We start from the raw sequence: 27,154 nt of genomic DNA, 5'->3' as shown, positions 1-27,154 counted from the left end.
GATCCAAAGAGGGCGAAGAGATGCGTTGTGGTAGTAGATTTTATGAAAAAGGGAAATGCGTGATTCGTTTCTGCGAAGAGATAATAATGGAATTTGAAGGGTTCTCTTCATTAATGTAACACTAGCAGTGCGATCGTAGTTAGCTAAGATGAAACGAACCGAGCGATTTTGCACCGATTCAATTTCGTTAATTAATGTGATCTGATGAGGATCCCAAACGGATGAGGCATATTCTAATTGGGGGCGGACGTATTTCGTGTACAACAGCCGTTTTAATGAAACTGGCGCAAGCGAAAAATTTCTCTTCAAATATCCTAAGGAGCGGTTAGTTTTAGATATTACATACTGTACATGCTGCTTCCAAGAAAGATCGCTAGTTATATGAATGCCAAGATAACGGTAGCATGTAACGGATTGAAGGGGGCAGTCATTAAGGGCGTAGGTAGGGCAAGTTGTGTTAGAACGAGAAATCCGCATAGATTTGCATTTATTAATGTTGAGTTCCATGCACCAAGTGAGGCACCAGTTAGATATGTTATTTAAATCGGATTGAAGGGTAGCTATATCAGATGCATTAGTCACTTTTCGATATATAACGCAGTCGTCAGCGAATAAACAAATTTGTGAGGAAATGTTATCAGGTAAATCGTTAATATATATTAAAAATAAAAGAGGACCAAGAACAGACCCTTGTGGAACACCTGATTCAACTGGAGCCGCGTGAGATGTGGAGTCATTAGTTACAACAAATTGGGAACGAGAAGAAAGGAACGATTGGATCCAGCTGAGTACTCCCGGGTCAATGTTGAGTGCGCTTAGTTTGTGTAGTAGCAGTACATGTTTCACTTTGTCAAAAGCTTTAGAAAAATCCAAAAATATGCAATCAGTAAAAAAACCGCTATCAAGATATACATGTAAGTCATTAGTGAAAGTTACCAGCTGGGTCTCACAAGAAAAAAATTTGCGAAAGCCATGTTGACTGTTAGAGAAAAAATTATTTTCTTCAAGAAAGTTGACGAGGTTAGAAAATATAATATGCTCCATAATTTTGCATGGTACTGAGGTAATCGATATGGGCCTGTAGTTAAAAGGATCTTGAGTTTCGCCAGATTTGTGAATAGGAATAATCTTTGCTGTTTTCCAGTCATGAGGCAAGGATGAGGACAGGTACGATTGTGAAAAAATGCTCTCTAAGATGATAGAGGAATACTCACTAGTATTTTTTAGAAATTTAGGCGTGATTTCGTCTATTCCACAAGAAGACGTAAGTTTAAGAGTGTCTATTATTTTTTTTATGCCAGTAGAGTTAAAAATTATAGGATCCATAGGAAAAAAATTGCAGCATGGTAGCCTAGGAAGGTCGTTATCATGTGCTGAAGGAGTGAAAGCTTTTATAAATACATTATTTAAAATCGTAGCGCAGTGCTGCCGAGGTATAGGCTCACCGGAAGACGTGCTAAGTGATATGATTTTCGATGTACTAGGCCTTACTACATTCCAGAAGCTCCTTGGATTATTGATGAGCATGTTCGGAAGGGTATTATTGAAAAAAGAAAATTTTGTGTTCTTTATCGCAGATGAGTAGGCCGAGGCAGCTTCTTTGTAAGCAGACCATTTAGCCTGGCTTTCCGTCCGCGTAGCGGTGCGAAAAAGACGTTTTTTTCTGTTAGATAGGCGTTTCAAAGATTTAGTATACCATGAAGCATTGTTATTCGAAAAAACGCGCCTCTTCGGAATAAACTTGTTAACAAGATCGTGAATTTTTTCTTTGAATATATTCCAGTTAGTATCCAGTGAGCGCTCAGAAACTTTAGGCAGGTAATTATCAAGGAAAAGAGCAAGTTCGCTGTTGATAGCGGTGAAGTTGCCGTTTTTATAATCACGAATGGTTTTAATACTGTTTTGGGACGGTAGGATTGCCAAGCTAATGAAAAAATGCAAGACGTCGTGATCACTCAAGCCGGGTGAGTGTGTAACGTTAGATATGATATCTGTTGATGATGTTAAAACAAGATCTAAAAGAGATGATGTGGTGTTCGTAACACGTGTAGGGGAAGTAACTACCTGAACCAGGTTGAAATCAGCACATATCTCTACAAAATGCTTTGATTCAACGGAAGTTGTATTTAGTAAAGGACACGTGCTTGACCAGGAAATATTCGGGAAGTTAAAATCGCCCATAAGTAATATTGGCGTTCCGGGGAAGCGAACACTAATCTGGCACAAGCAATCGTACATGCTATCGCAAAAAGTAGGGGCTGATGATGGTGGTCGGTAACAAACACCGATCACAACTTTTTTGAAATTTACAGAAATGCAGCACCATACACATTCAATGTTACATGATATGGCTACAGGGAAACAGTCAAAGCATTCATTAACAGCAATTAAGACACCACCGCCTAGTGTGTTAGCGCGATCAGTACGGTAAATATTATACTTTTTATTACAGTAGAATAACTCAGAGTTTGTTACTTTACTCGTCAACCACGTTTCGGTTAATGCAATTATGTCTGCATCACAATCAATTATTAGGCTACAGAGATCATCTTTTTTAGGTAAGAAGCTACGAATATTAGTAAAAAGAACCGGTAGTTTTGATATTATAGGATCGAGGTCCCTACCCCTCGCGTTATCCTATGGGCGCGCCGTTAGAACATTGCGGCCTGATCTTAAGGATAGAACAGACGCCGCGGCATCATCTGAAGTGCTGCTTAACGGCTTCAATTCACAGACCTTTTGCTCAGTGGCGTCGTATACATAGCATTTCTTACCAATTAGTAGCTTGTTATATCTTAATTTAAATGGTACATTTTCACATCCATTGTGAGAGTCGGTGCCCATGTTCCTTAAACTCTTGCAGATACTCGAGATCGAAAGCACGTGGTCTTCGGAAAATCGATAAACAAGAAATATTCGGAGCACGAATTAAGCAGACGTCAATAAAGACAGCATAGGCTGTAGCAAGTGAGCCTTCTTCGTTGACTTGCGTTTATTGTATGTGAGTGTACCATGCCTTTCGTTCACGCGTTCGAGATCCTTAATTGCGCTCTCTAGGAACGCTCTCAGCTCTCCATCGTGAATTGTGGCCACGTGCGGAGTCAGTCTATAGCAGTATGCGCCATAGAGCAGATACAACGGAAAGTTCTAGTTGCGTGATTGACAGTCTATATGTTTTGGTTACCGTCGTTAATATATCCTGTAGAGCCCTGTAACGTGCGTGATAACACTTCGTTCTTGCTTCTCTGTGGAACACGCCAACGGAGGTCGAGGAATTCTTATGACATATGGGCTTTGCAATGTCGCTTCGTTTTATCACTAATTCAAGCACGGAATGCGTATCCCTTATTTTGAAATCAAGGGAAAGCACCCTGTGGCTTACCATTCTGCAGCTGCAGGCAGTTTCTCTGAAATATGAACTGCTTTAGAAGCAAGCCAAAAGTTCAAATTCAATCATTCAAGCCAACGATTCAAATTGTCAGGTCACGCTGGCCCTTAGTTCAACGTGCACGGCAACGCTTCTCAGTAGAACATTGTGTTGTGTTGGAGACATTGCCTGTCACATAGTTGTCGCGTTGCGGTCAGTTGCAACCAGTTTTCAGCGCTTTCGAACTGCAGGAAAAGGAGTTTCGCTTTTGCTCTCTTATAGTCCGTTAATGAAGCGCTTAGGGCGTGCAGTGAAAGTGCCCATGTGAACGCATTTCAAGAAAACGCTGCAAAAATACCCTCTCAAACGACGCACGTAACGAATTGGTCACATGATATTCGAGAACACGCCGGAGTGCTTGGTGGGCAAAAAATGCACCACAGGCGCATTTGCACACGCTGGCCGCTTCGTGCATTGCAGGTGTTTTCTCTTTTATGTGTGTTGTGCGCGTCCGCCGAGCTGGTTCGTCATGCCGTCCAGTTTTTGCGTGGTTGGATGCATGAATCGCACCAAAAAAAGCGAGTGGAGTCGGCTTTTTTCGTTACCCAAGGGACGAGAAGCGGCGACGAACGTGGGTGCTGCCAATGAGCTGCAGAAAAAGCCAGCCGTCAGACGCAGGCAGAATCTGCAGAGTTCAGCATAGGTAAGTGCGGTTCTCTGGTGGCCGTCATTGCACGTATCTACGCTGACAAGAGGACATGGAACGTTTACACCGCAGTTTGAAGTGGAAACGCTGCTCAGGTATGCACCTTATGTGCACTGCAGTTACGTTTGATCCGTGGTTGCGCGGCTTTCTTTGAAGTCCGTTGTCGTGGCGGACTCCTAATACTTTTTTTTGACAATGAACTGCAACATTTGGCCTTTAGCTACTATGTCCGCTCTGCAATAATGTGTCCAGTGCGTTATGTTTGTCCGGTCGCCCACTCTGTTGGCCGCAGACATTTCAATTTTGCTGCTGCCCAGCGCATTAAGCACATTACGAAATACTTTGATGTAATTCTCAAGAAACTAGGTAGTTGCTGCGAGGCGTTAATGCATGCACTGCTTTAGCGGCTTTGCAGTAAAATGCCGTCCGGAACGTCTGACAGAAGGGCGGACAAAATTAGTAGACAAAACAAAGTATACCCATTCTTTAAGACTAATACGTGAAAATTTATACCGGAAAGGTAGCTGGAGCGCTAAACACACAAAAATAAAAAATAAAGAAAGGGACACATACAAACACACAATAAAATGTTCATAGGCTTTCCTATCTTATCTTTTCTTTATAACATAATATTTTTATTTTTATGCTGTGATGTTTTTGGAGTGGTTTCTGGTAGTTTGAAAGTGCTGAACAGGAATAGTCTTAAGCTAGCCTAAAGAAACAAACTTGTTGCATTAGAAAGCGGTGAAAAAAATTTATTTGCAAGAAAATAGTGCAAAGCCAGCTTGACGATTGCGAAAGATGATAGAGCGTGGTGCAAGCAATGTTCGAGATAAACCGCGTGTATTTAGGCAATGAAAGCTTTCTTCTAAAGAAAGTTATATATGTGCAACACCAAGCGACTAGATTTATGAGCGAAGTGTAAAATTTGGTATTCTGCTGCAACGCCTCTTAGTCGAAGCAAAAGTTTGCGAATGAGCCCTGCGATCGTACTTCATTTCCGAAGCATGCGTAGGCTCTCGATCGCCGCGATGTTTTATGACTGCGTCACGGATACAGTGAATATGCAATCTTTGTAGTCCTCCTAATGCTGAACTTTATCAAACAATAGAAAAAAAAAGAAGGTAGCAATTGGCGAGGGCCGTGCTACCTGGCGAGGGCCGCACAATCAGAGCGCGAGAAAGCGCGTGAAAACGAAGGTTTTCTAGCCGGAGCGTAGCGTGACGACAAAGGCAAGCGGCTGGCGTCATCGGAGCGCCGTTCACAGCGCAGCTGTCAGTCGCGGACGAGCCGGGCCCATATTCACGAAAATCACTTATGATATAGAATCGTTCATCAGATCAAATTCCATTCTATCCTGATGCTGGACATATCGTTAGCGAAGGTGGCTGGCCAATGGCAAAACGCACTTACGAACGTAAAACTTTGTGCACTCAACCCACAGTTGTGTTGCGTGCTAGCCTCACTACTTGTCTTTCGAACAGCTGAATGGCTTTAGATTCACAACCAATTCGTTTTGCTTTTTATTTTCCAGCGACAAGCAAATCACGGCACATGCGAGTATACGTGTCGCTAAATATAGATAATGCCTGGTGCGTCTAACACTTACTATGAGTCGCATCCGTGGTCTCGTAACGGGGTTATCTGGGCTGGCTAACATCCGTAAAGTTAACAAAAAAGATGGCGGCACTGCGTGATCTCGTGAGGGGAGGGGGGGGGGGGGGTGTTGTTATCTGGGCTGGCTAACGCCCATAAAGTTAACAAAAAAGATATCGAACGATAGAACGGCGCGGAAGAAAGAAGACAGGATTTCACCGCGCGCCGCACCTGCGCAGTGGGAGAGTGCACCCGCGCTGGCCGCCGTTGCTGCCGCCTGTGTCTGCGGCCGTGTAGCGCCTCAGTACAACGGCGCGGCACTTGTGGCGGGAAACCACGGGGACGTGAGCCGCGGTAGCCGCCACGGCGTGAAAGATCCGGATTGTGCATTTGCAGAGGTAGACCATTGTAACAGTTGCAACTCCAACGAAAACGGGAAAAGTGGGAAGACCATGCATTGTGCGCACGGTCAATGAACGAGCCGAGTACGAAGATAGGCGTCAACAGCAGAAAATCGACTATATCCAATGACAACGTGCCCGTGCGAAAGCGGAGAATGCGGCCAGTGACTTTGCCTCCGAAGAACGTCAGCAATAGCAGATGCGAGAGTCTTGTCATCGACGTCGAGCGCAAGCTATCAATGAAGATCGCGCACTGGAGGCCGCTTGTGAGCGTCAAGCTAGGTCGTTCGAGTTGGCGTCAAAGCGGCAGAAGCGTGAGCTGCTACCTCCTTCGAGTTTCAGAGGGGCGAATTCCAAATTCAAGGGAATGTTTCTGGACGCGGAGTTTGACCATAGGTACTCGGCCTGCGATCGACAGCTTCGCTGACTTATCCGCCACCATATGAATGGTCCGGCGCGATTTTTTTTTTTAGTACGGGAGATTCTGTGGCTCATGCCCATTTGTGAAAAAATTTCGCGTATTGCCGCTTCTGAAAAATGCCAGCAGGCATTGGCAGTAGCCATTCTGGCGTGGGAAACCTTAATACATACCATTACCGCAACTGCAGTGCAACTGCTCCAACCATTTTCTGCAATACTGTTGCTGCTGCTACCACCTCTATGACTGTTACAACTGCTGGTCGCATTACTTGCACTACTACTACTATTTCTATTAAACTACACAGTACTGTTGACACACCATCAAAACCACCACTACATGCAGCGGAGTTCATTTTGCTACTATATTTCTTATTACAAGTGCTGCAGTTGCTGTAATACCCCCCCCCCCCCCCCCCCAAATCACTACTACTGACACCACCCCCACCATTACCCCTACTAATCACTACGAACACCACTATTGCCACCACTACGAACACCACCATCACGACTACTACTAACATTATTGCTGCTGCTACAGCTACCATCACCAGAAAGAAATGGCTAAAAAAATGAAAAAGAAAGAAAAGAAAGAGGAAAAAGTGGCATTACGCGATCGTACAAATTACTCTTATGACTTGTTTTTGCCGAGTATCATAATCCGATGCACGTTCATTGAACACAAAAGCGAAAGACCGTGTTTGGTGCATGACAGTTAATTTTAATATCAATAACTCCGCAGAAATGATGCAGGACAATGGTGAATGAATTAAAGGGGTAAGAACGGCCCGAAGGACAGGACGAAGGCAGAGCCGACGTACACAGCACCGACTGACAACTCGTTGACTGACAACACACTGCAGCAGCGAATGAACTTACCGTTGATGCCGTCAGCATTTTGTATTAGTCACTATTACACATATACTATGCACACTCACATGGCTCTCACAATGGTAAAAGAAGTTCTGAACAAACACACTCACACACTGAAATTACTATTCCAATCTTACTGCAGCACGCAAGAAGTGACAGACGCCCCAGAAAACACGCATAAATTATATCGAAAATAACTTCCAGATGCAGTCGTTTTATACGCGAAACCAATCGGTCGCACGTATGAAGCGTCTGCATTATCAGCATATTAAGCGCTGATGGGCATATTCCGGCGTTCATCAAACTGCACAAGGAGGCACGAACGGAGACCGAGCCTACATGTTTGGAATTTTACTGCGCAGACCTAGGCCCAATGACCACTCTATTCGGTGGTTCGCATGCACAGTGCTTTTGGGATTGCGTTGGTCTCCGAGAGGGCGGCTGAGAACCGTTATTTAACACCAGATCCGACATACATTTTGCAAGAATGCTACAGCACACCACCACCGTATCTTATAGTCTCAACTCCCTTCAACAAGGCCTGGCGCAATACTTCCCGCGTTTCAGTTTACTGAGGAAGAGTATAGCTTTTATTAGAACGCACTCACAGCAAACATTTTCCTCCTACAAATCCCACGCATACACGAACGGTTCTCGTTCACTATTGTACGCGCCACACTGTATGATGAAGTGACGTGAGTCTCCGATTGATGACGTTGTCTCATACATCCCATGTGAACAGTGCACAAAGAACTGACGGGCGCCGTAACGTTCCCGGCCTTCAATTTATTGCGCACCGTTCATTTCAAACCGTTCACGTGGAAAGAAAAGGAGATAATTTGTGACGCGAATCCCCGGTCAGCCATGAGTCGGGGCTCTGCTAAGGCTGGTGGTGCCTACGGCCCTGTGAGATGGTTTCCTGAGCAGGTGGCCGCCGGTTTACGAGCTCGGAAGACTTCAGAAGGCCGAGCATGGCGTCGGAGCGGTTGGCCAGCTTGGCCGTCTGCGTGGTGACGAGCTGCGACAGATTCTCCAGCTCGACGGTGTTGCGGTTGCTGATGTCGATGATGGCCTGCTGGGCGCGTAAGATTCGCTCCTGGGTGTCGCTGGTGGCTACTTCAGTGTCGGTGTCCGGACCCCCTGTGCGGCCACCCTGGCTGCACTTGTTGGAGCTGGCGCTCAGCTTGTTCATCAGGCCTTCGAGAATAGTGAGCTTCGTCTCCAGCCGGAGGCCCAGCAGCTTCAGGTCCAGCAGGTCTTGGGATCTGCATGCGAGCGAATACATTCTATTGTCAGACACAGTACACCACGATTTGGTGTCACGCTGATGCCTGCACGGTTCGTATGGTTGGGCGCGCTGCGGTAGCTAGGGGGGCAATCGCATTCAACTGCTGAGACAAGGCCGGGAGTTCAATGCCAGGCGGCGGGCCCCGAATTCTAAAGGAGGCAGAGTGCAAAAACACCCGTGTCTAGTTTAGAACAACTTAGGGGGACGCTACCCAGATGATTAAAATGAATGCCGAGCCCTCCACAGTGGCGTCGTTCACAAATATACCAGGCGTTTATATAGACCACATAAACTTTTTAAAGATTGCCTGTGGCAGACATGATAAATCTAGTAGTTGAGCTGGATTACTCAGAGGCGGACATATTACTTGCACGTGAAATCGAAGTGCATAATTGACTAATTAACAAATATTCACTAATAATATTTTTTAATGAATTAGTTTACTGTAATTGCAGCCGGTGAGTTAGCAAGGCGTATCCACTGGGAACAAATTTTCAGGATGACACCAGTTTCTAGACATTCATTCCCAAGGTGTGCAATATGGGTGTTCGAGTTAATTTTATGCTTTAATGCATAAAACGGTGCTTTTAAAAAAAGTAAGTGAAAAAAATCATTTTTGCCGCAAGTTTTAGGGCGTATATCTTGAAACCCACGTGATCCTTAGAATTCGTTCCAAGTGGTTATGCCTTGCAAGCTCACCGGCTTCAATCCATAATTACAATATGTGCCGTAACGTAATTATTGACAACAATAATTAGTGATTGTTGTTATTTCATAAAACGGAAAATTGGGCTGGTTGGTCTACACTAAGCATGGTCTTAAGTAGCGCTAGCTTGGAAGAAACACGAGAACGAAGAAGGGAGGCACACACCAAGCGCTTGGTGCGTGTCTCCCTTCTTCGTTCTTGTGTTTCGTCAAGCTAGCGCTACTTAAGATCAGGCTTAGTGATATTTAATTAGTCGATTATGGATTCCGATTTCTTGAGCGAGTAATGTCCGCCGCTTCGAATAGTCCAGCTCAAGGACTACACATACGCTATCTGCCGCAGGCGACTTACAATTCTGCACGGTCTTAAAAAAGAAAAACAAAACAAAAAACCATAGGAGCAAGTACCTTGGAACCCTAAACCCTAGCAATTGACCAAGACAAGCACATATATTGTTCTGCAATAGCCATCCGGCCTGTAAACGTCTACGCTTGTAAGTGCATGCACTCATCCTTACTTACGTTAGAGTTTTTCAATCTGAACTACCCACGGGGCTTTCTTTCCCCACTCCAGTATAAAAATGACCCGAAAGAGTGTGTTTTCTCTGTCGGACTTGTAAAGTGTCCGCCTTTCGGTAAGAGTGCTTTTCATAAAGGAAATATCCTGTTCCTGTGCCGTTTATTGAGAGGCAGCATGTTGATAACTTGACAAAAGGAGTCGTGAGTAAACATCAAGTTCTGCAGGAAGTTCCAGATGTCATCAGCTTGACAACGACCTATCCAATGGTTTTGTGTTTGAATGACATGATCAGTTACGAAAGAACAGGGTGGATGTTTGCGTTGAACCAAAGAGTGCATGACCATCACTAAGCTGCATATTTTGCGTACTTGTAACACCATCAGTGAAAAACTGTCCGGGTATAAGAGGGAATGCTGCAGACGGACCATGATTCAAGCTGACGAGAAGAACACCAATAAAAATAGTCACAATCAATCGCTATATCGATAAAGATTGCATATAGAGAAGATGTAGAATCACTCTAAATCCTACAAAAGCATGTATTAGTATGTCCCGCTCCCCTTGCACGTGCCGTGGCCATGAAACTTTTTTAGATACGGAGTACGCGCGCACAGGGGCCCATATGCACTACGCTCGTAGTGTTCTTAAGAAAAGAATTTCCGCCAATCTGGACATATTATTAGCGGAGGCGGCCAGCGAATGATAAATAGCACTTGCGAACGAAGAGCGTTGTGAATTCGGCCCGCGGGCCGAATTCTGCTTCTGCCTCGCAGTGCGCGACTCTCTTCCGCCGCCTATATACGGATGAAGGGCGCTCCAGGGCTGTTGCTGATCCTGGTAAAGGGAACTATAGACCTGTCCGTCCGGGGAAGAGACTGCTCCCACAAGAAACCATCCCAAGATCCTGGCCGAGGAACTTATGTGAAGACAACACCACTAAAGAGCTCTACTGCGCGTGTATATAGTGGCTGTGTTAATGAGCATTCCTCTGCGTTTCTGTGCACACTCACTGTCTTCTTCCCCTTCTTACTCGTACACTTCGGTCCTTTCCTTTTCTTCCTATAAGACTGAACGGCCACCCACATAATACAGCGTTAACGCGCTCTTCTTCCCCACGTTTATAGGGCAGCCAAACGGGCGCGAACATCGTTGACGCCCCTGTATTTCCGTCTTTCTTTCCTGCGGAGCCATGAGCGTCGATATGGTCAACGCTGGAGTGTTCTGAGCCTGCTCGAGTATTCACTCGAAAGTGCACTAGAATCAGTAGTTGTCCATAATTTTCGCACTATAAAAACGCGTGTTTTGCTTCTGCAATGTAGTGCAAACAGTGAAGTGTAAACACGACACACTTCCCCCCCCCCCCCCCCCATTTTAGCCATTCCATACAGGGCGCCCCAACTATAATGCACCAAACACTAAAAATATGCGAATGCCACGTAGCTGGACAGAACAAAGGTAAGGTTGTTTGCCGTCGCTTGGAGATACTTTTCATTCCCCATAATTATCTAATTAGTCTTAATTAATTAGACAACTTAAATATTATAATTAGATGAAAAATGTCAATGAGGAAATTGTACAGCAACATGAAAAACTCCCGATACAGCTTTCTGTTGCTGGATACGTGGTACATAAAAGTGTTTTCCCAGCGTGAAAGAAGCCCGCGAGTACACACACAGTGCCTCGAGCGGCCAGTCACGCGGCATGTTTGAGTGTATTTGCGGGCCTCTTTCAGGCTCGGAAAACACTTTTATGTAGCACGTATCCAGCAACAAAAAGCTATATCAAGAGTCTTTCACGTTGCTCTACAATTTTCTCATTGACACTTTTCATCTAAATATAATATTTGAGAAGTTTATTAATTAATTAGGGTTAATTACCTAATTAGGCGGCATGAAAACATTAACCTGAGTGTGCCCAAGCGACAGCAAAGAGCCTTGGTTCTGTCCAGCTACGTGGCATTCGCATATTTTTAACGTTTGGCTCAAGTTATGTGGGACACCCTGTATACTAAAGAGACCCGAAACTCTTTTGAATGAAACGTTTGGCTACACTGTAGCTTTTCACGGCAAGACGCTGCAACTCGACTGCCGACACTGCAATTCTTCGGTGAAACCAAGCGCGAGCAATTCTGCGCAGTGCGTAGTCTGAGCTGGCCGCCAGCAGCAGCGTCAACGGACACACACAGCGCTCGATGACCGCCTAAAAGGTCAATTGCGTGCACGGGCGCTCGTCAGTTGTTGCGTGCCGGGACTCTGTGCATTCGTTTCCAGGTGTTCGATTTTTATTTTCATCGAACGTCGCGCCCCACGCGAGGTTTCCGCCCGCGCGGAGGAAGCTCTGCAGTGGCGTGCGCGGCCGGGAAGGCACGCAGGTGATCGTCGAAGCAGGCCTGCGAGCGGCTCCGTGAGCACGCGTCTCCGAAGGAGTGCACGCGCGATTCGATGTTGGCGGAGATGTGCGACCAGCCAGAGCCATGCTCGTCTGTGTCCGTAATTGTTTGGCCGACTGTTATTTATGTTTTCATGGCGATAATCATTAGCGATATCAACTTCAAACTAATTAGCTGAATACTTGAATTATTCGCCTACTGAGCAAGGTGTCAGATAGAAGATTGTAGAACACGTAGAGAAACGCCCGTATAAGGCGTTTCTGACGTACAAGGTTTAGGAAAAACTTCGTTTATGTAATTTTCCTTCTTTCTTTGCATGTCAGAAAAGCACAGCTTGAGGCAGCGCGCAAGAGTCTTTCTTTTAAATGGCATATGTTTCCCTTATACATGGTTTTATTTAAAAAGCTGACAACGCTTGTGAACCACAATGTGGTTGATCGATTGCAGTGCCGATCAATCACCTTGTGGTTGATCTGCCGATCTGTTGACCTGCGGCAGGTCACCCACCTTGTGCTTGATCGACGCCGTCCATCAACTACAGGGCGGGTGACTGACGGCGAACGTAGCTTGCTGATGTCTCGTGTCTTGGTGGAATAATGTAGAGCCTCCTATTTTAGCCCTTATTGTTCAATTTCGCCGTCCGATGGAATTGCAGTGTTACAGCAAATAAGATGTGTAACTTTCAGAGATAATTCATTTTACCACGGGATGCGCAGCGCTAGATAAGATAAATGAGGGCTGCTATACGTGTGCATAAATTTGGGTAACACTGGTGCAGTAATACTCGCCATGGGTTTTCAGTATTCTAAGCCACGTTAAACTGAACTTCGTCATTTAACGTATTTGTCGTTACTAATCGGTATTACAGATTTTGATATATATAAAAAAATTAGCTCAAATACTCTTAAGACACGAAGAAGCCGTTAGCTACCCCATCACCATAATGCTGACTGAACCATCGCACCGTCGGAAGCGCTAGTGTTCCATTCAATTCAATTCTTTATTTGCAGGCATAGAACATGCAGAAATACCAAAACTGGTTGGACCCATAGCCACACGCTAGTGTTCCATTCGTTTGTATAAATATGTATACTGCCGCTGAAACGACGGCGAGATCGCCTTTCCGCAACCTCGTTGGCACCGAACAAGGGAAGCCGCTATGCAGCGGGAGTCAGTCAATCCCGCGACGCAGCTCAGCTGTTGCCCTTCCTGTGTTGACACGAATGTGCGCTCGAAGATAGCTATAACGACGCAGCAGAAAGCGCACAACAAAGAACGCAAATTTCCCCCAGACAACCAATGCTGTTCAAGTAACCGACGAGCTTGGCGGTTATTACGCAGACATTGAAAAGGCGAATTCCACGCGCGCGATGCGGAGATGCGTTGAATGGGTTCCCTTGAAACGCTTGAGGGGCGCGCCTGACGCATTTTCCTCGTCCGCCGTAACCTTGGTCATCGGCGACGCGATCGGGCGATTCTCGGTAGCGCGCTCCTTTCTCGATCGTGTCGCAAGTCTTGTGGGAACAGAGGCAACAAGCGTCCCAACGTCACGCGCGAACCACCGCGTCCCAAATCAACACGGTGTTCGACATGAGATGTGATCATTTTCACTCCCGTTCAAAGCTGCTTTCAACAGCTGTCGGCTTAGTTTTCGTAAGGCAATGATGTGGATACCGACGGAACAAGACACAAAGACTACCATGCAAGACAAATAAGAGGATGGGAACGCCATTGCAGACCATTTCCACGCATCTTTGCTGCAAGACATACACTATAATATACATTCTGTCGCGCCAGAGTACCAAGGCTGAACGCAAACCAGTAGGCAATAAAATGGAAGAGCAGGCGGTGGCTCGCTGTGTGTACGAACACTGCAGACCGGCGCCTGCTCTGCCATCGGTTCACCGCCACGATATTGGTTGGTGTCCGTTATTACGAGTCATATCCTTGCGTAAGGATGCAAATTTAGCCCCTGGGGACGTGAGAACTCGAAAGCTATTATGTTTTTTTTAAAGTTAAACAACTCTATCCTGGACTTGGCTATCGCTGGCCAATCGCTATCCCGATTGGCCAGCACCTGTACGAACAGTGTACAAGCTACTTTATGAATTCTGGTTCTGGGCCCTAGTCTCATAAAGCTTTTCTTTCATAAGAACTGTATATCATTTGCCGGTCAGCTTCCCAAATTATATGTTCGCGTTTACGATTGCGGGGCGCCAGTTCTTACGGGCGTCTCTAGCGTACAAATAGTTTTGTTAATACAGGCCCTTGGGCAGAATTCTCAAAGCCTTTCGTTTTTAAAAAATATTTGCCACTGGCTGATCGCCTACGCTAAGAATAAGTGCACCATCACGGCTGCTTGACACCAACTATTACGAACAATTCTGTTGCAAGAATCAATTTATGAATACAGGGTATGGCTGACTTCACAAAACTATCCGTTCGTAAGTCCTCTTGTCATTGGCCAGCCACTTTCGCAAGTAATATGTTCGACATCACAATTGGCTGCCACCTACCATAACGAACAGCTCTACCGGAAGATTTATGTGGATACAAGCTGAGTTATATGTTTCTTTTCTTGAATTTGAGCAAAACCAGAACAAGGCGAAGAAGACAAGACCACTTGTCGAAACGTTGGCTCCCGCTTTCACCTTGTTCTCGTTTTGCTCATCGTCTTGGATTTCTATCTCCCGCCTTCCCCCTACTTTCTCTGGTTTCCCATAGATATGTTTTTTTTTCCTTTTGTTACGTGCGTAAGGCTACTTGAAATGGTCAGTAATCGTTATACATGTCGGCGCGCACTCACACACACACACACACACACACACACACGCGCGCGCGCGCGCACACGCATACGCGCACGCACGCACGCACGCACGCACGCACACGCACACACACGCACACACACACGCACACACACACGCACACACGCACACACACACACACACACACACACACACACACACACACACACACACACACACACACACACACACACACACACACACACAAATAATAATAAAACAATAAAATAAAAAGTAAAGGCCAGCAGACCATTGCCGGCTTCTTCTTCATTTTTTGAAATACAATTGTAGAATGTACCTGTCGATTGACCTGGCTTTTGCCGCAAAAGCAGGCACCACTCACTAGCCTACTTCATCAAAAAAAAAGAAGTAACAGCCCGGCACTTCTTCCATACAGGCCAGCCTTTTTAGGCGTATAATTTCTTCAGAGTGCAGAAGTGATGCCAACTGGCTATAGTACAAATAAATGAATTGAATACGAACCTAGAAAAATAAAAAGCGAGACCTTCTTATTGACGTACGCTGCTTCTTTTTGCTAAGATACGGGATGCAGCACCAAATCTGCAAACTGAGGGAATAGTGACGCCGAAGCAGGAGGAACTCCGGAGTGGTCACCCGAGGTTCTCCTAAAGTGAACTGAAACACTAGTAGGCGGCCCGTTCATGCCAAACCCCCCTAATGCTGTGCCCGACATGTGCTCAGCAGCAGAACGGCACAAACAGGAAGCTATACCGCGGCGGGTTTCAGGCTAGATGGTGGATGTGGTGCGGAAAATTGTTGCCAACCCCACTGAAGTGTGTTTTCGAAGACATCGAACGTCATAAGCCGTGGGGACACGTGCAGATTTTTGACGCTGTCGGGCCGTCTCGCTTTCGTTTGTGGCATTATTTCTCTGCCCGCGTCATGTAACTAAAATGAATAGCTTAGTGCGGAAACAAAAACTAATGATCATTTTTCTTAGTGATCTATAGTGAAAACAAGGAGAAACCGCTGGCTGACAAGTGTACCGCCAGAAAAAGTACCATAAGCGCCGGCGTTAAAGAAAGAACGGAAAGAACGAGGAGAGAGAAAAATAATGGAGACAAAATCACAAAATAAGACAAAGCATAGTATTGAGCATTTCAGACACAACTGGCAACATGGAGTCTGCAATGCTTTAAGAAACTTCGACAGGTATTTGCGAGCTTGGTCACAAACAACATGGGAGCTTATTGCAAACACTCATTGCGATTTCTATAAACGTGAAGATTGAGGCGCCGATGGGCGAACACCGTATGCGAGCATATATGCTATGCAACGAGTGTATATGCATGAGGTCGTGAAGTGTTGACGTGCGAAGTATCTGAAGATTTTGTTCGAAACTTGGTGTGCGACTCGGAACCGTTTGGCGGATACCAACGACGAAGCTGTGCATTTAGGGACGATATCTCTCCTGGGTATTTTCGAGTGTTGGAGCGTTGTGGTTGTATAAGGAGATACCTTACACGATTCGGCGTTAGCTTTCGTCATACATGGAGGGCACTGTCGATTTCTGACGAAGGCTTGAATCTTCTTTGTGGAAAGAACAAAGGCACTCATTCCACTTTGTGTGAGACAAATGAGTGTGACAACTGCCAAGGCATCGGGAACTTTACAGGGATCTGTGCTAATTTTAGGCTCGAAGTTTACCATTATCTACTGAAGCAGTTTTAGCAGGTCCGAGAGCGCCGTTTGAGTGCAGTAGACGGTGCGAGCAAAGCGTGCTACTAAAGAATAAATGACATTCATAATACGTCGCGGCAAAAGAAGAAAAAAGATAAGACGCAAAACAAGACATTGAGGGCCGCACACTGCTTGCTTTGCGTCTCCCACGCTACGTCGTCTCGCCAATGCTGAACAGCTTCAAAAGGTACGCACAGCGCCTTGTTGAGAGACGGCGACGAGAAGGGTCTCGGGTTTTATCCCCTGAAGGGACAAATTTTTCTTCCTCTCCGAACGTTGATATTCGAGGACACCGCAATGGATCATAATGTAGCAATTTGCTACCGTCGGGCGGATGCCATTTCTTTCTCCCTTTATGCCTCCACCTTGGCTATTTGCACATAACCTATATGCGTAAGATGTAGATAGCATACGGGAGCGGGCATTGAAGACCTGTCATTTTTAGCGTGATGCACCGCGGCGCCCAACACACAGCGAGGCGCGGCCAAAGCGCAGTGCGTACTCACAATGGTGGCGCCCTGACAATAAACGTCAGCGTGACGAGTGCGCTACGTGATTGGGTCGATTGAAGGAAAGAGCGCGCATGGGACGGGAGTCTCCGCCGGAATACGCACCCGGCGTCCTTGCGTGTTGCCCCGGCGCTGAGAGCGGCGCCTCAGGGAAAATGGAAAGCCCACTCGGCTGGCCTTTCCGAGCGCCCATCGACTCAATGCCGCCTCGGATGGATACGATGCGCGTTAAACACTGTCAATTTGTGCTCAATCCGTGGCCTCTGCTTTGTTGTCGCGAACACACGCGCGCGCGCGCACACGCACGCACGCGGTCAGAAAGCCCGTCTTCGGCACCCCGCGGCGTCCAGATGCGAGGGAATTGCGTTTACCCTCGCCACTTCTTTTCTTTCCAACTTGCACGACAGGTTGGTAACTGCTCTTGACGCTATGTTTAGACGATACCCATAACGGTCGTTCTTGCGCAATCGAGAGATGCTCGTTATATATGGCACGGCGCCTGACGCTTCCCGTCGGACTCGCCGTTGTGCGAAGACCATGGCCGTTATCTGGCATAGAGGTTCTGCCGACGATTCCAGAAACGCGTCTCCTGACGATTGGCACTTCGATGGAAGTGTTGAAGCATCGGTTAATACATCTGTAGAATTTATCAATTCAAAATAAACGAAACATGCACAAAGGCGAGCGAATATGCAATGTTCCACAGAGAGAGCGAATATGCAATGTTCCACAGAGAATCGGTGCTGTCGATACCCGAGCCAAGAGCCGCGCCAGTGCAGTACGCGCGTCCATGGTGGGAAGCGAGTGAGATTTGGTCTCACGGCGCGGGCAACCGTAAATTTCTGACAGACACCGAACTTAAGCTTAGCCAGTACTGGACCACACAGGTGACCCGTTCATTGCATCGCTTGAGCCGTGTAGGCAATCACAGCCATGTATAAGCGCCCTCGGGATATCCCTCGACGGACGGCAGGCCTAGGCAAAGTTTTTATTAACACCGGTATGGTAATACCGTTGTTATATGATTAGTATTATTATAATCGGCACTGGCCTTGTTCTGAAGCTTTTAGTGAAGCCAGTAAACCGTTAACATGGACAACATGTAGAAAGATGCACTACTTACGTGTTGTTCGTTTTCAGAATATATCTGCGCTCGGTCTAAAAGAAAGGCCGCCTCTATTTGTAAGAGATCCATTTAAATGCACGGACTTTGCTGCAGTTTTCAAATCATTGTACGCTGTGAGTGCCACCTATGTGGGGATTAGGCAGCACGCTTTCAGAACTAAATTGCTTAGAAAGCCCTCTCTGCCCCCCCCCCCCCCCCCCCTTCCACACACACCTTTTAATTTGCCCTATGGTGAACGGATGAACTGCGTTGGGTTACAATGGCCTCTCCCTGGATTTTATGCGACTTGCACAGGACTGCACATTCAATTTCCCGCGAAAACTCTCGCCAATCGGACGAGGGTGGAAGCTGCTTCATACAGCCAACGACCGCAATCGTCCAGCATTGCAACACACGAGACGCGAACGTGCTCTGAACCAATGAGTGTTCACGAATATGTGAATTAAAAAAAGAAATAAAAATAAAGAAAAACAACGCTATCAGTGAATATTCATTTCGCAGAACGCTTGCGCACTGCTGACCAAGGTACACCCACTGACATACGGTTCCTTCGCCTCCGCAACCACGAAAATGTGACATTGTGGAAGTTGACGTCATGATGAAATAAGGTAGCCCTTCTAGTTGGTTAGTTGCGGATAGCGATAGACTTGCAACGTGAAATATGTACAACAACATACAAGGAGAGAAACGCACATTTTCGTGTGTGTGTCTGTCTGTCCACTCAGTTTGCCATATCCTTTCGCGTTGCAACACCCTCATTTATTCGCAAAGAATGTATCGCGATTTGAGAGAGACGATACATATATCGTCTCTCTCAAATATATCGGATATATGTATCTCAGCTATAGCTGAGATACACTTTGAATTCTCTCGCTTGGCGCTCTTCATTGGGCATTAGTATTGTGACATTCAGCCGTCTTTCGGCGCATATGCCGCGGAAACGCGGTTGCCAAACTTAGGATCGAGCCCGCACCCTAGAGTTCAGTGGCTGAAATTATTGAGCTCGTAAATGAGCGGCCGCTATGGGCTGCGCTCGGTGTGGACGAACCGACCAATGAAGCGGTTTAGAACAAATACGTAGGATATATCGGAAAATTTGCGCGACAGTCTGAGCCACTCTGCTTTGGATGAATGTATACGATATATAGTCATTCGCAGAAGCGCACAATGTTTCAATAGTTGGCGAGCGAACGGACCTGCGTTTTAGCGAATCAACTTAGTAAGGAGTTTTAGATACATAGTTAGGGTACGCTACCGTCCAGGCGTACAAAAGAACACGAGAGTACAAGAGAGCGCAATGAGATGTGCGAAGGAGTTTGGGCTTTTGAGTATGCAAAGCCGCTCGGGGACGCGATTTCTAAGACTTTATATTGTCGAAACATGAGGTCCTTGTCACCGACAATTTTGTGAAGGTGTGGTACAGCGGCCGCAAAAGTGAGCCCTGGAATCCTTAATGCTTAGATAAATAACGATATAAGCAACAGGAAACAGGGCTCGTATTTACAAAACAGTTCGTTATGTAAAGCGGCTCTTGAGAACAAGCGCCAGCCATTCGCAAAAGCACACATAACTATAACGGCAGCTACTAGCCAATGGTAAAGAATGCTTACAAACAAGAACCTATGTACAATTCTACCCCTCCGCCCCCCCCCCCCCCCCCGCTCACACACAAATATTAGTCCTAAGGACGGTTCGTGATCGGTGACTGCCTTATATATCGCTCCAGCGAACGAGTTGCTTCGTGAATACTGGTCCAAAAAGCGTTTCGGAAGAGCGACATTATATGCTGCGGACGCAGATGTGTGGTCTAGATTTTAGCGATATTATTGAACAGACATGCGTTGCACGTCTTCTTCTCTTTTCTGCTTTCACTCTACTGCTTCACGTTTTGGTCTCGTGTGGATGCGGAGACCCGACCACAAACATGATCAATGACGCTTCCGTGGTTAGAGTTGGAAACTAGCCGCAGCATTCATTGCAACGCCCGCTCGCATTCCTGTGCAAGTGCGGTCACGAGTGGTTCACTGGAAATTTCACACAATCGCAGGTCCCGGGACACGACAAATATAGGGAATAAAATAGAGCGCTCACAGCTGATGGTCATCGATGGCGTGCGCCTCCCGGACAAGCCCAACGGCCAGCGCAAAGCAGGCGGCTAGGCACCAGTGCATCGTCCGCGCTATAACAGCCATGCCGGTCGACTCGGTGATGGTTCTCGGGGACGGCTTCTCGAGCGCGTATACAACAGCACCTGTGGACTGCTGCCGGGCCTTCTGCGTAGATCGGCGCGCGTCTCTTGGCCGGAGGGGGATACAGGAGCGGTGGGGGGCGAGATTTAATCGACGGCCGAGGCGCCTCGCCCGCCACCCGGCAAGCGAGCAAGGGGGAGGGGTTTCCCCCTTGCGGCGACGTCCTTGGGGTGGCGCTCATTGCGAGAGGACTGGCCGAACCACTTTCCTTTCTCTTCTTGCTACAATCGGTAGCGATGATGCGAGAAGCCACGACGACAGCGGCTCCCGGCGGGAAGCCTCGCTCTGACCGGGCCACGCAAGCACAGCAATTGGGAAAACGAATGAATCTGGAAGCGCAGACAATAGCTGTTTAGATCCGGGTCTTCTGCCAGGCAAATACTGGGCACGTCGTCAATGCGACCGACAGGCCGTCTGTCTGTCACGACACTACGGCTTTGCCGGTCTGGATACGAAACGGAAGCCTGCGATATGATCATTTCTCGGGAAGCGTGCGTAGCAGGAAGAAAAAAAAAGTAAATGGGGCTTTGGTCTCGAGCTGCATATCAATCTGAGGGCAAATTTTGCACCATCGGCAAGAAGACGGGTCTCCTTGTTCATTTATGTATAGGAGTCTCAAACTGAAAATTGTCATTTAGTTCTTACGCACGCACGCACGCACGCACGCACGCACGCACGCACGCACGCACGCACGCACGCACGCACGCACGCACGCACGCACACACACACACACACACACACACACACACACACACACACACACACACACACACACACACACACACACACGCACACGCACACGCACACACGAACCCCTATCGTCCTAGGAAATTTGAATTAATATTGGCGGATGGAATCGTTAGTCCACAAGTCTTCAAATTTTGAGGGAGCGAAAGCAGCACTTTGTAGTCTACCACTCTTTGCGCAGGCACAGACAACCTAAATAATATGATTTTTCCTTCGTGTATCGTATTGAAACTGGCTGGACTCTGTCGTGCTTAAGGTTGTCACGTGTGGCCTGTCTACTCAGCTCACGCATACCATGCAGGAAATCAATACGCCAGGCAGAATTATCTTAAAACCTTACAATGAATAAACAAAAAGAAATAAGTTAATAACCACATCCTGATAATATAAAAGTGCAAATAATGCTTTATCAATTATTATTTTCTCTTCCTATCTTCTGTGTCTTCCCAACCAAAAGGCTGAAACTGAAACTTTTTCGATGGACCGAGAGATATATTTGTCTCAGCAGGGGACCAAGAAACGGGTTGCCTAGCGTGGAGGGTTGGCGTTTTGTCACTCCCCGGGGGCAACCGACCGAAACAACAGCGCATATAAGCCAGGGCAAACGACGTTCCTTAGATTACTGACAGTGATGGATGAGTTAGTGGCAGCGGAAATCTGGTTTTCTCCGAACAAGACGAACGCCGAGGTGGGGTGTATGTCTTTTTGTTTGTGGGGTTACAGTGAGCCACTTCGCTGAATGCTGTTGGCAGCAGGCTGATACACAGAAAGAAGTGAATGCTAATTTACCTATCGACTTGCACTAACTTATAACCCCAGGACAGAGAGTGTTTATTTAGAGAAAGGTCGAGAGGTCGGCCCGAGCTAGTGTGCTCTAACCTGCTTCTGCAATGGGTAAGATGATCTATAGCTTCAGGAAGCGATATGTAGAACACGCATGCATGTATTCTTATAGGAGCTGAACCAGTGAGGACGAAACCAGCCGCAGCAATCATAGCCACAACAAGGAAACTTTAAGTTCATCTGCCGAACCTGATTTCTCCAAAGTCTAATTCGTTCAAGGTAAAACTTATCTTTGATGATATTTTTCCAAAACACGCAGAACTTCTTCCTGCGTGCATGCTTGTAGGTCTCAATCAATTTGTGTCTCCCTTGATAATTTCAACGGACGCATCACAAAATTTAGAGAAGGCCGGTGTTGGCATCTTTTCAGTTCAGCTTAACTGGTATTTTGCACACTGGCTCGCCGATTACACTCCAATATTCCTTGCTGAATTCCTGGCGATAATTCTGGCCATCCGAAAATTGGGTCCCCAGATATCTAAGGTAATAGTGGTTACAGACGCGCTCGCGGTCTGTACAAGTTTAACTTCCATTAATCGGTCACACCTGCTGAGTATATTTTCGACTCTGGTCCTAGACAATTTGTCTGAAGTCCGCTTTGTTTGGGTCTCCAGACATAGTGGAATATTTTTAAATGAATCAGCTGACTCACTCGCATCATCATCGCTAAAGGGTGCGGTCTTAAATGTTCTTCCTGATTTCTCTTTTATAACAGGAGCCAGATTCAAACACCTTTTATTGTCGATTTGTAATGAGTCATCGACACTTTCCGCAGATGATTTTCAACATCTAAAATTTCAGTGGAACACGAGCAAATGCCTTTCACGCCAATGCGAGGTGACGTTAGCAAGTTACCGCTGTCGAGTTCTTCGCCTAAATTGTTAGCTTCATAGATCTGGTCTATCCATAACTAACCTCTGCTTTTTTTTTTTGTAATGAACCAGAAACTATTGACCCATTTCTTTCTTTCTTGCCACCGCTTCTTCTCCTTTCGCAAAATGCTCCTCATATTTCAAGATATGTAGAAAGCTAGGTTTGGCACTTCCAACACCAAACATAATTTTTGGTGCCTGTCAATTAGCCACAAGCCATGGTTTGATTATTAGTGTTCTGCACAAGTTCATTGAAGCATCCGGAAGGTTACGCTGCTAGGGTACCGACCGTGGAGCATTTCATTTTATTATTATTTTTCTTGAGCTTCTCAGTTTAACTTAATTTTTATTTACTTTGTTGATGAATAGGTACTCACAAAATTGGTGTTATCAATTAATTGCCAAATGATTCGTTCTAACTGTCTGCCTTTAACCCTTTCGGGAAGTTGCTGGGCGTTCGTTTCAATCTGTCCAGTGTGGCCAATCCCCCTCGTGGGTACGAGCCATGTTTTGAGGCAACAACAAGGAAGAGAGCGTCACAACATCATGACCTCTCAAAACGCGTTGGCAACGATGGACGTCAAGACCGCGTTAGAACTCTCCAAGCAGGCTGCCGACGAAGAAGCCAAGAAACAGTTCGCAAATGCGTACAAGATATACCGCAAGACGGTGGAAGCCTACCTCAGTGCTACCCTCGCGGTTCGAACCATGTGCGCCCCGTACATTGAGAGGGTGCTGCGACTGAAGGACCACGCGCGCGACATCGACCAAGAGATCCTGTGCGCGGGCATGCCCGAAATGAAGTGCATTCACCAGCTGTCTCTGCTGGGTCTGCTGCTGCCCCCCTGGTGTCTCACAGCTGTGACGGTGAGCGCCAAGAGAAAGATATGCTACACAAACGACATCGTAGGCATAGACCCAATGAAGAACAAGTTCAGCCAGATTCTCATGAACCCCAAGTCGAAAGGGGCGTCCGTCATTCTCCTATACGGACCGCACGGCAGCGGAAAAAGTTTTATGGTCCGGGCGATCACATCGAAGTATCCGGACAAGTCTGTCTTCATTGTCAATATTGGTACATTCATGGCCGCCACGTCGCAACACGAGGGTGTCAAGTTAGCAAGCGTGATGATCAAGAATTTTAGGAAGCACGACTGCGGCGTTTTAGTTCTGGAGGACCTTGATCGCCTCTATTCGCAAAGGGCAGAAGGAATAGGACGAGAAATAGATGCCATGAGAAAGGAAATATTAGCCTACATGCAGGAACTGAAGGAGAAGAGAGAATTTCGTGAGGTTGTCGTTGCCACTGCGAGAAAGCCTTGGCGCTTGGAAAAAAGCATGATGGAGACGTTTCAGTCAAAGATATCGCTCCCTCCGCCGCAGCTTAACGAACGCATTGCGATCATTACGCGCGAGTTGGGAAAAGTAAGGTGTCCTTCCTTCACAGAAAGCGACATCCAGGATCTGGCTTCGCGAACCGAACGTTACTCGTGCTACCAAGTTATGGGCATTCTGCGACTGGCTTTGGCTCGTAATTTCGAAAAACTGGAATCTATCACGCTTAAGGAAGACGCCGAGAGAGTCGACCACCTAACGAAGGATGACATTCTGGTCGTTTCTGACATACTTCGGCCGGACATGACCGAGGAAGACATGGTTAAGTACCGCGAATTCACGTCAATCACCACCACAGTCCCAGTGCCGCCTTCGCTGGCTGTGTCCGCCAGCATTTTGCCACCGGACGTTGGTTCTGCCGGCGCCTTGCTCGCGAATCCAGCTGCCGCGGCTGTTGAGGACATTCACCTAAGCGCCGCTATGGACAGGCGCGTCAGCGCTGCCATGAGCAGCAGTGCCAACGCTGTTACAGACATTCGCGTCCAGAGCAGTGCCCAGAGCGGAGTACCGGGCCCCACCGACGCGGCCCCGGAGTTTTTGCGGTCTCAAGGCAAGATATCTCTTCACGAGCCCACTCACCGGCGACGCAAGCGTTAGACTACATTCTGTACTTACATATTTCCACCTCCCCTTGGCATAGAACCGACCTAAAGGAAATTGACGTTAAAAGCCCGAATTAAGGCTGAAAGAAAGCGCATTTTCTTGTTTCCGTTCTGTCATACGCCTTGAGTACAAACAAACAAAGATACGTGTGACAAGACTCGATATATACTTGAATGTGAATCATAAGGAAGGACTAGAATGCAAATTTCGATTTCAATACGCAAGGTGGTGATGAGGCGGGCTGGTTGGTTGGAATTCATCATTACAGTAACAGACAAGAAGACAGTGAGGGCTACATGTGGCTGCCACTGTGTTCTTGGTCTCGTGGTACATTTTGAAGTACGCATGATGTGTTGACTTATCTGTGGCCATTTGAGACCAGCAGGCGGCCAGTAAAGGCCTCGAGCGCGTTGTTGCTTTCCCGTTCAATGAAGTTTGCAAAGATGAGCTTGGCGCTTTCGACGTGTCCAAGAAAAAGCCAAGCGCTCATAGATCATTGACAGGATCTCTGCTGTGAGGGACTGAGATGAAATGAGGAAGAATAAAGCACGAAATAAGGCATGGACGTCTAACTGCATACAGAAATTTGCTTCGTACATGCAGCAGCATTTGTGAATTGATCTGAAAAAGGTATCTTCTTGGCATGTCTCGAATTTTCAGGATGACACCAGTTTCGAGATATTCATTCCCAAAGTGTGCGACAAAATACGAGGGTGTTCCAGATACTTCTGTGTTTCAATGCATAAAACGTCAGTTTGTTTAAAAAGTAAGTGGAACAATTATTAGCGCAGCTTTGCCGCAAGCTTCAGGGCGCATATCTCGAAACCCATGCGGTCCCTCAGAAGTCGTAACAAATGGATAGGTTTTGCAAGCCCACCGGATAGAATTCGTAAACTGCAATATGTGCCGCAAAGTATATAACAATTGTAATTAATTAATTTTGTTAATTAGTCGATTACGCATTTCAATTTCTCGGGGTAGAAATATATCACGACCATATAAAGCTAAGAGGAAATGAAGCCAAGGAAAGCGTAGCGATAATTAGCTGTGGTTGAAATTGAAATGTAGAAAATAATGATGGGGGAGAAAAGGGGAAATGAAAGTGGACGAAAAGATGATTTGTCTGTTTCAATTCTCCTCGTTTGTGTATATATGTGCCCTATAAGCATACAGAAATTTTCTTCGTACATGCAGCAGCATTTCTGAATTGATCTGAAAGAAGGTATCTTCTTGGCGTATCTCGAATTTTCAGGATGACACAAGTTTGGAGATATTCACTCCCAAAATGTGCGATAAAATACGAGGGCGTTCCAGATACTTCTGTGTTTCAATGTTGTATGTATTGTGTTTAGTTATATATAAAAGTATTTTTTCGAGCGTGAAAGAAGTCCGCGAATACACTCAAACATGCCTCGCGACTGGCCGCTCGAGGCACTTTGCGTGTATTTGCGGGCTTCTTTCACGCTCGGAAAAACACTTTTGTGCAGCACATATTGAGCAACAGTATGCTGTATCGGGAGTTTTTCGTGTTGCTCTACAATTTTTTCATTTACACTTTTCATCTAACTATAGCTTAGAAGTTGATTAATCAATTAAGACTAATTGTATCTCCAAGCGATGGAAAACAACATAACCTTGAAGAAAAGAAAAGAGCGCTACAAAGACGCGGACTAAAAGAAGAACATGTACGACGGACCCGTTTGTTTTAGTCCGCGTCTTTGTAGCGCTCTTTTCTTCAAGTATGTCAAACCAACTCGCCCACATCAAGCTTCTGCAACATAACCTTGGTTCTGTCCTATATATATATATATATATATACACTGGGCGTTCCAACTATCATGCACGAATGTTTAAAAAATATGCAAATGCCACGTAGCTGCACAGAACCAAGGTTATATTGCAGAAGCTTGATGTGGGCGAGTTGGTTTGACATACTTGAAGAGCGCTACAAAGACACGGAAGACGCTTGGCCTACATGTACACTTCTTCCTCCTCGTTCTTCATTTCCCATTCCTTGTTGCCCTGTGCCTTTCATCTTTACCC

At 46.4% G+C, this 27,154-nt stretch overlaps 2 protein-coding genes across 2 annotated transcripts; one reads left to right on the top strand and one right to left on the bottom strand.

Annotated features, from left to right (window-relative positions):
• Nucleotides 1-7,187: 7,187 nt before the first annotated feature.
• LOC126546988 (uncharacterized) lies at nucleotides 7,188-20,743 on the bottom strand. The gene is made up of 2 exons (XM_050194756.2): nucleotides 20,494-20,743; nucleotides 7,188-8,625 (listed from the first exon to the last, which is right to left on the bottom strand). The coding sequence occupies exons 1-2, from the start codon at nucleotides 20,592-20,594 to the stop codon at nucleotides 8,241-8,243; spliced, it is 486 nt and encodes a 161-aa protein (XP_050050713.1). The 5' UTR covers nucleotides 20,595-20,743; the 3' UTR covers nucleotides 7,188-8,240.
• Nucleotides 20,744-23,686: 2,943 nt separating this feature from the next.
• On the top strand, nucleotides 23,687-25,105 carry LOC126547175 (uncharacterized). The gene has a single exon (XM_050195051.1). The coding sequence runs from the start codon at nucleotides 23,687-23,689 to the stop codon at nucleotides 25,103-25,105; it is 1,419 nt and encodes a 472-aa protein (XP_050051008.1).
• The last annotated feature ends 2,049 nt before the right edge of the window (nucleotides 25,106-27,154 follow it).

Source organism: Dermacentor andersoni, chromosome 1, assembly GCF_023375885.2.
Source record: "Dermacentor andersoni chromosome 1, qqDerAnde1_hic_scaffold, whole genome shotgun sequence".
Classification (NCBI taxonomy): domain Eukaryota; kingdom Metazoa; phylum Arthropoda; class Arachnida; order Ixodida; family Ixodidae; genus Dermacentor; species Dermacentor andersoni.
This window is presented reverse-complemented; position numbering and strand designations above follow the sequence as displayed.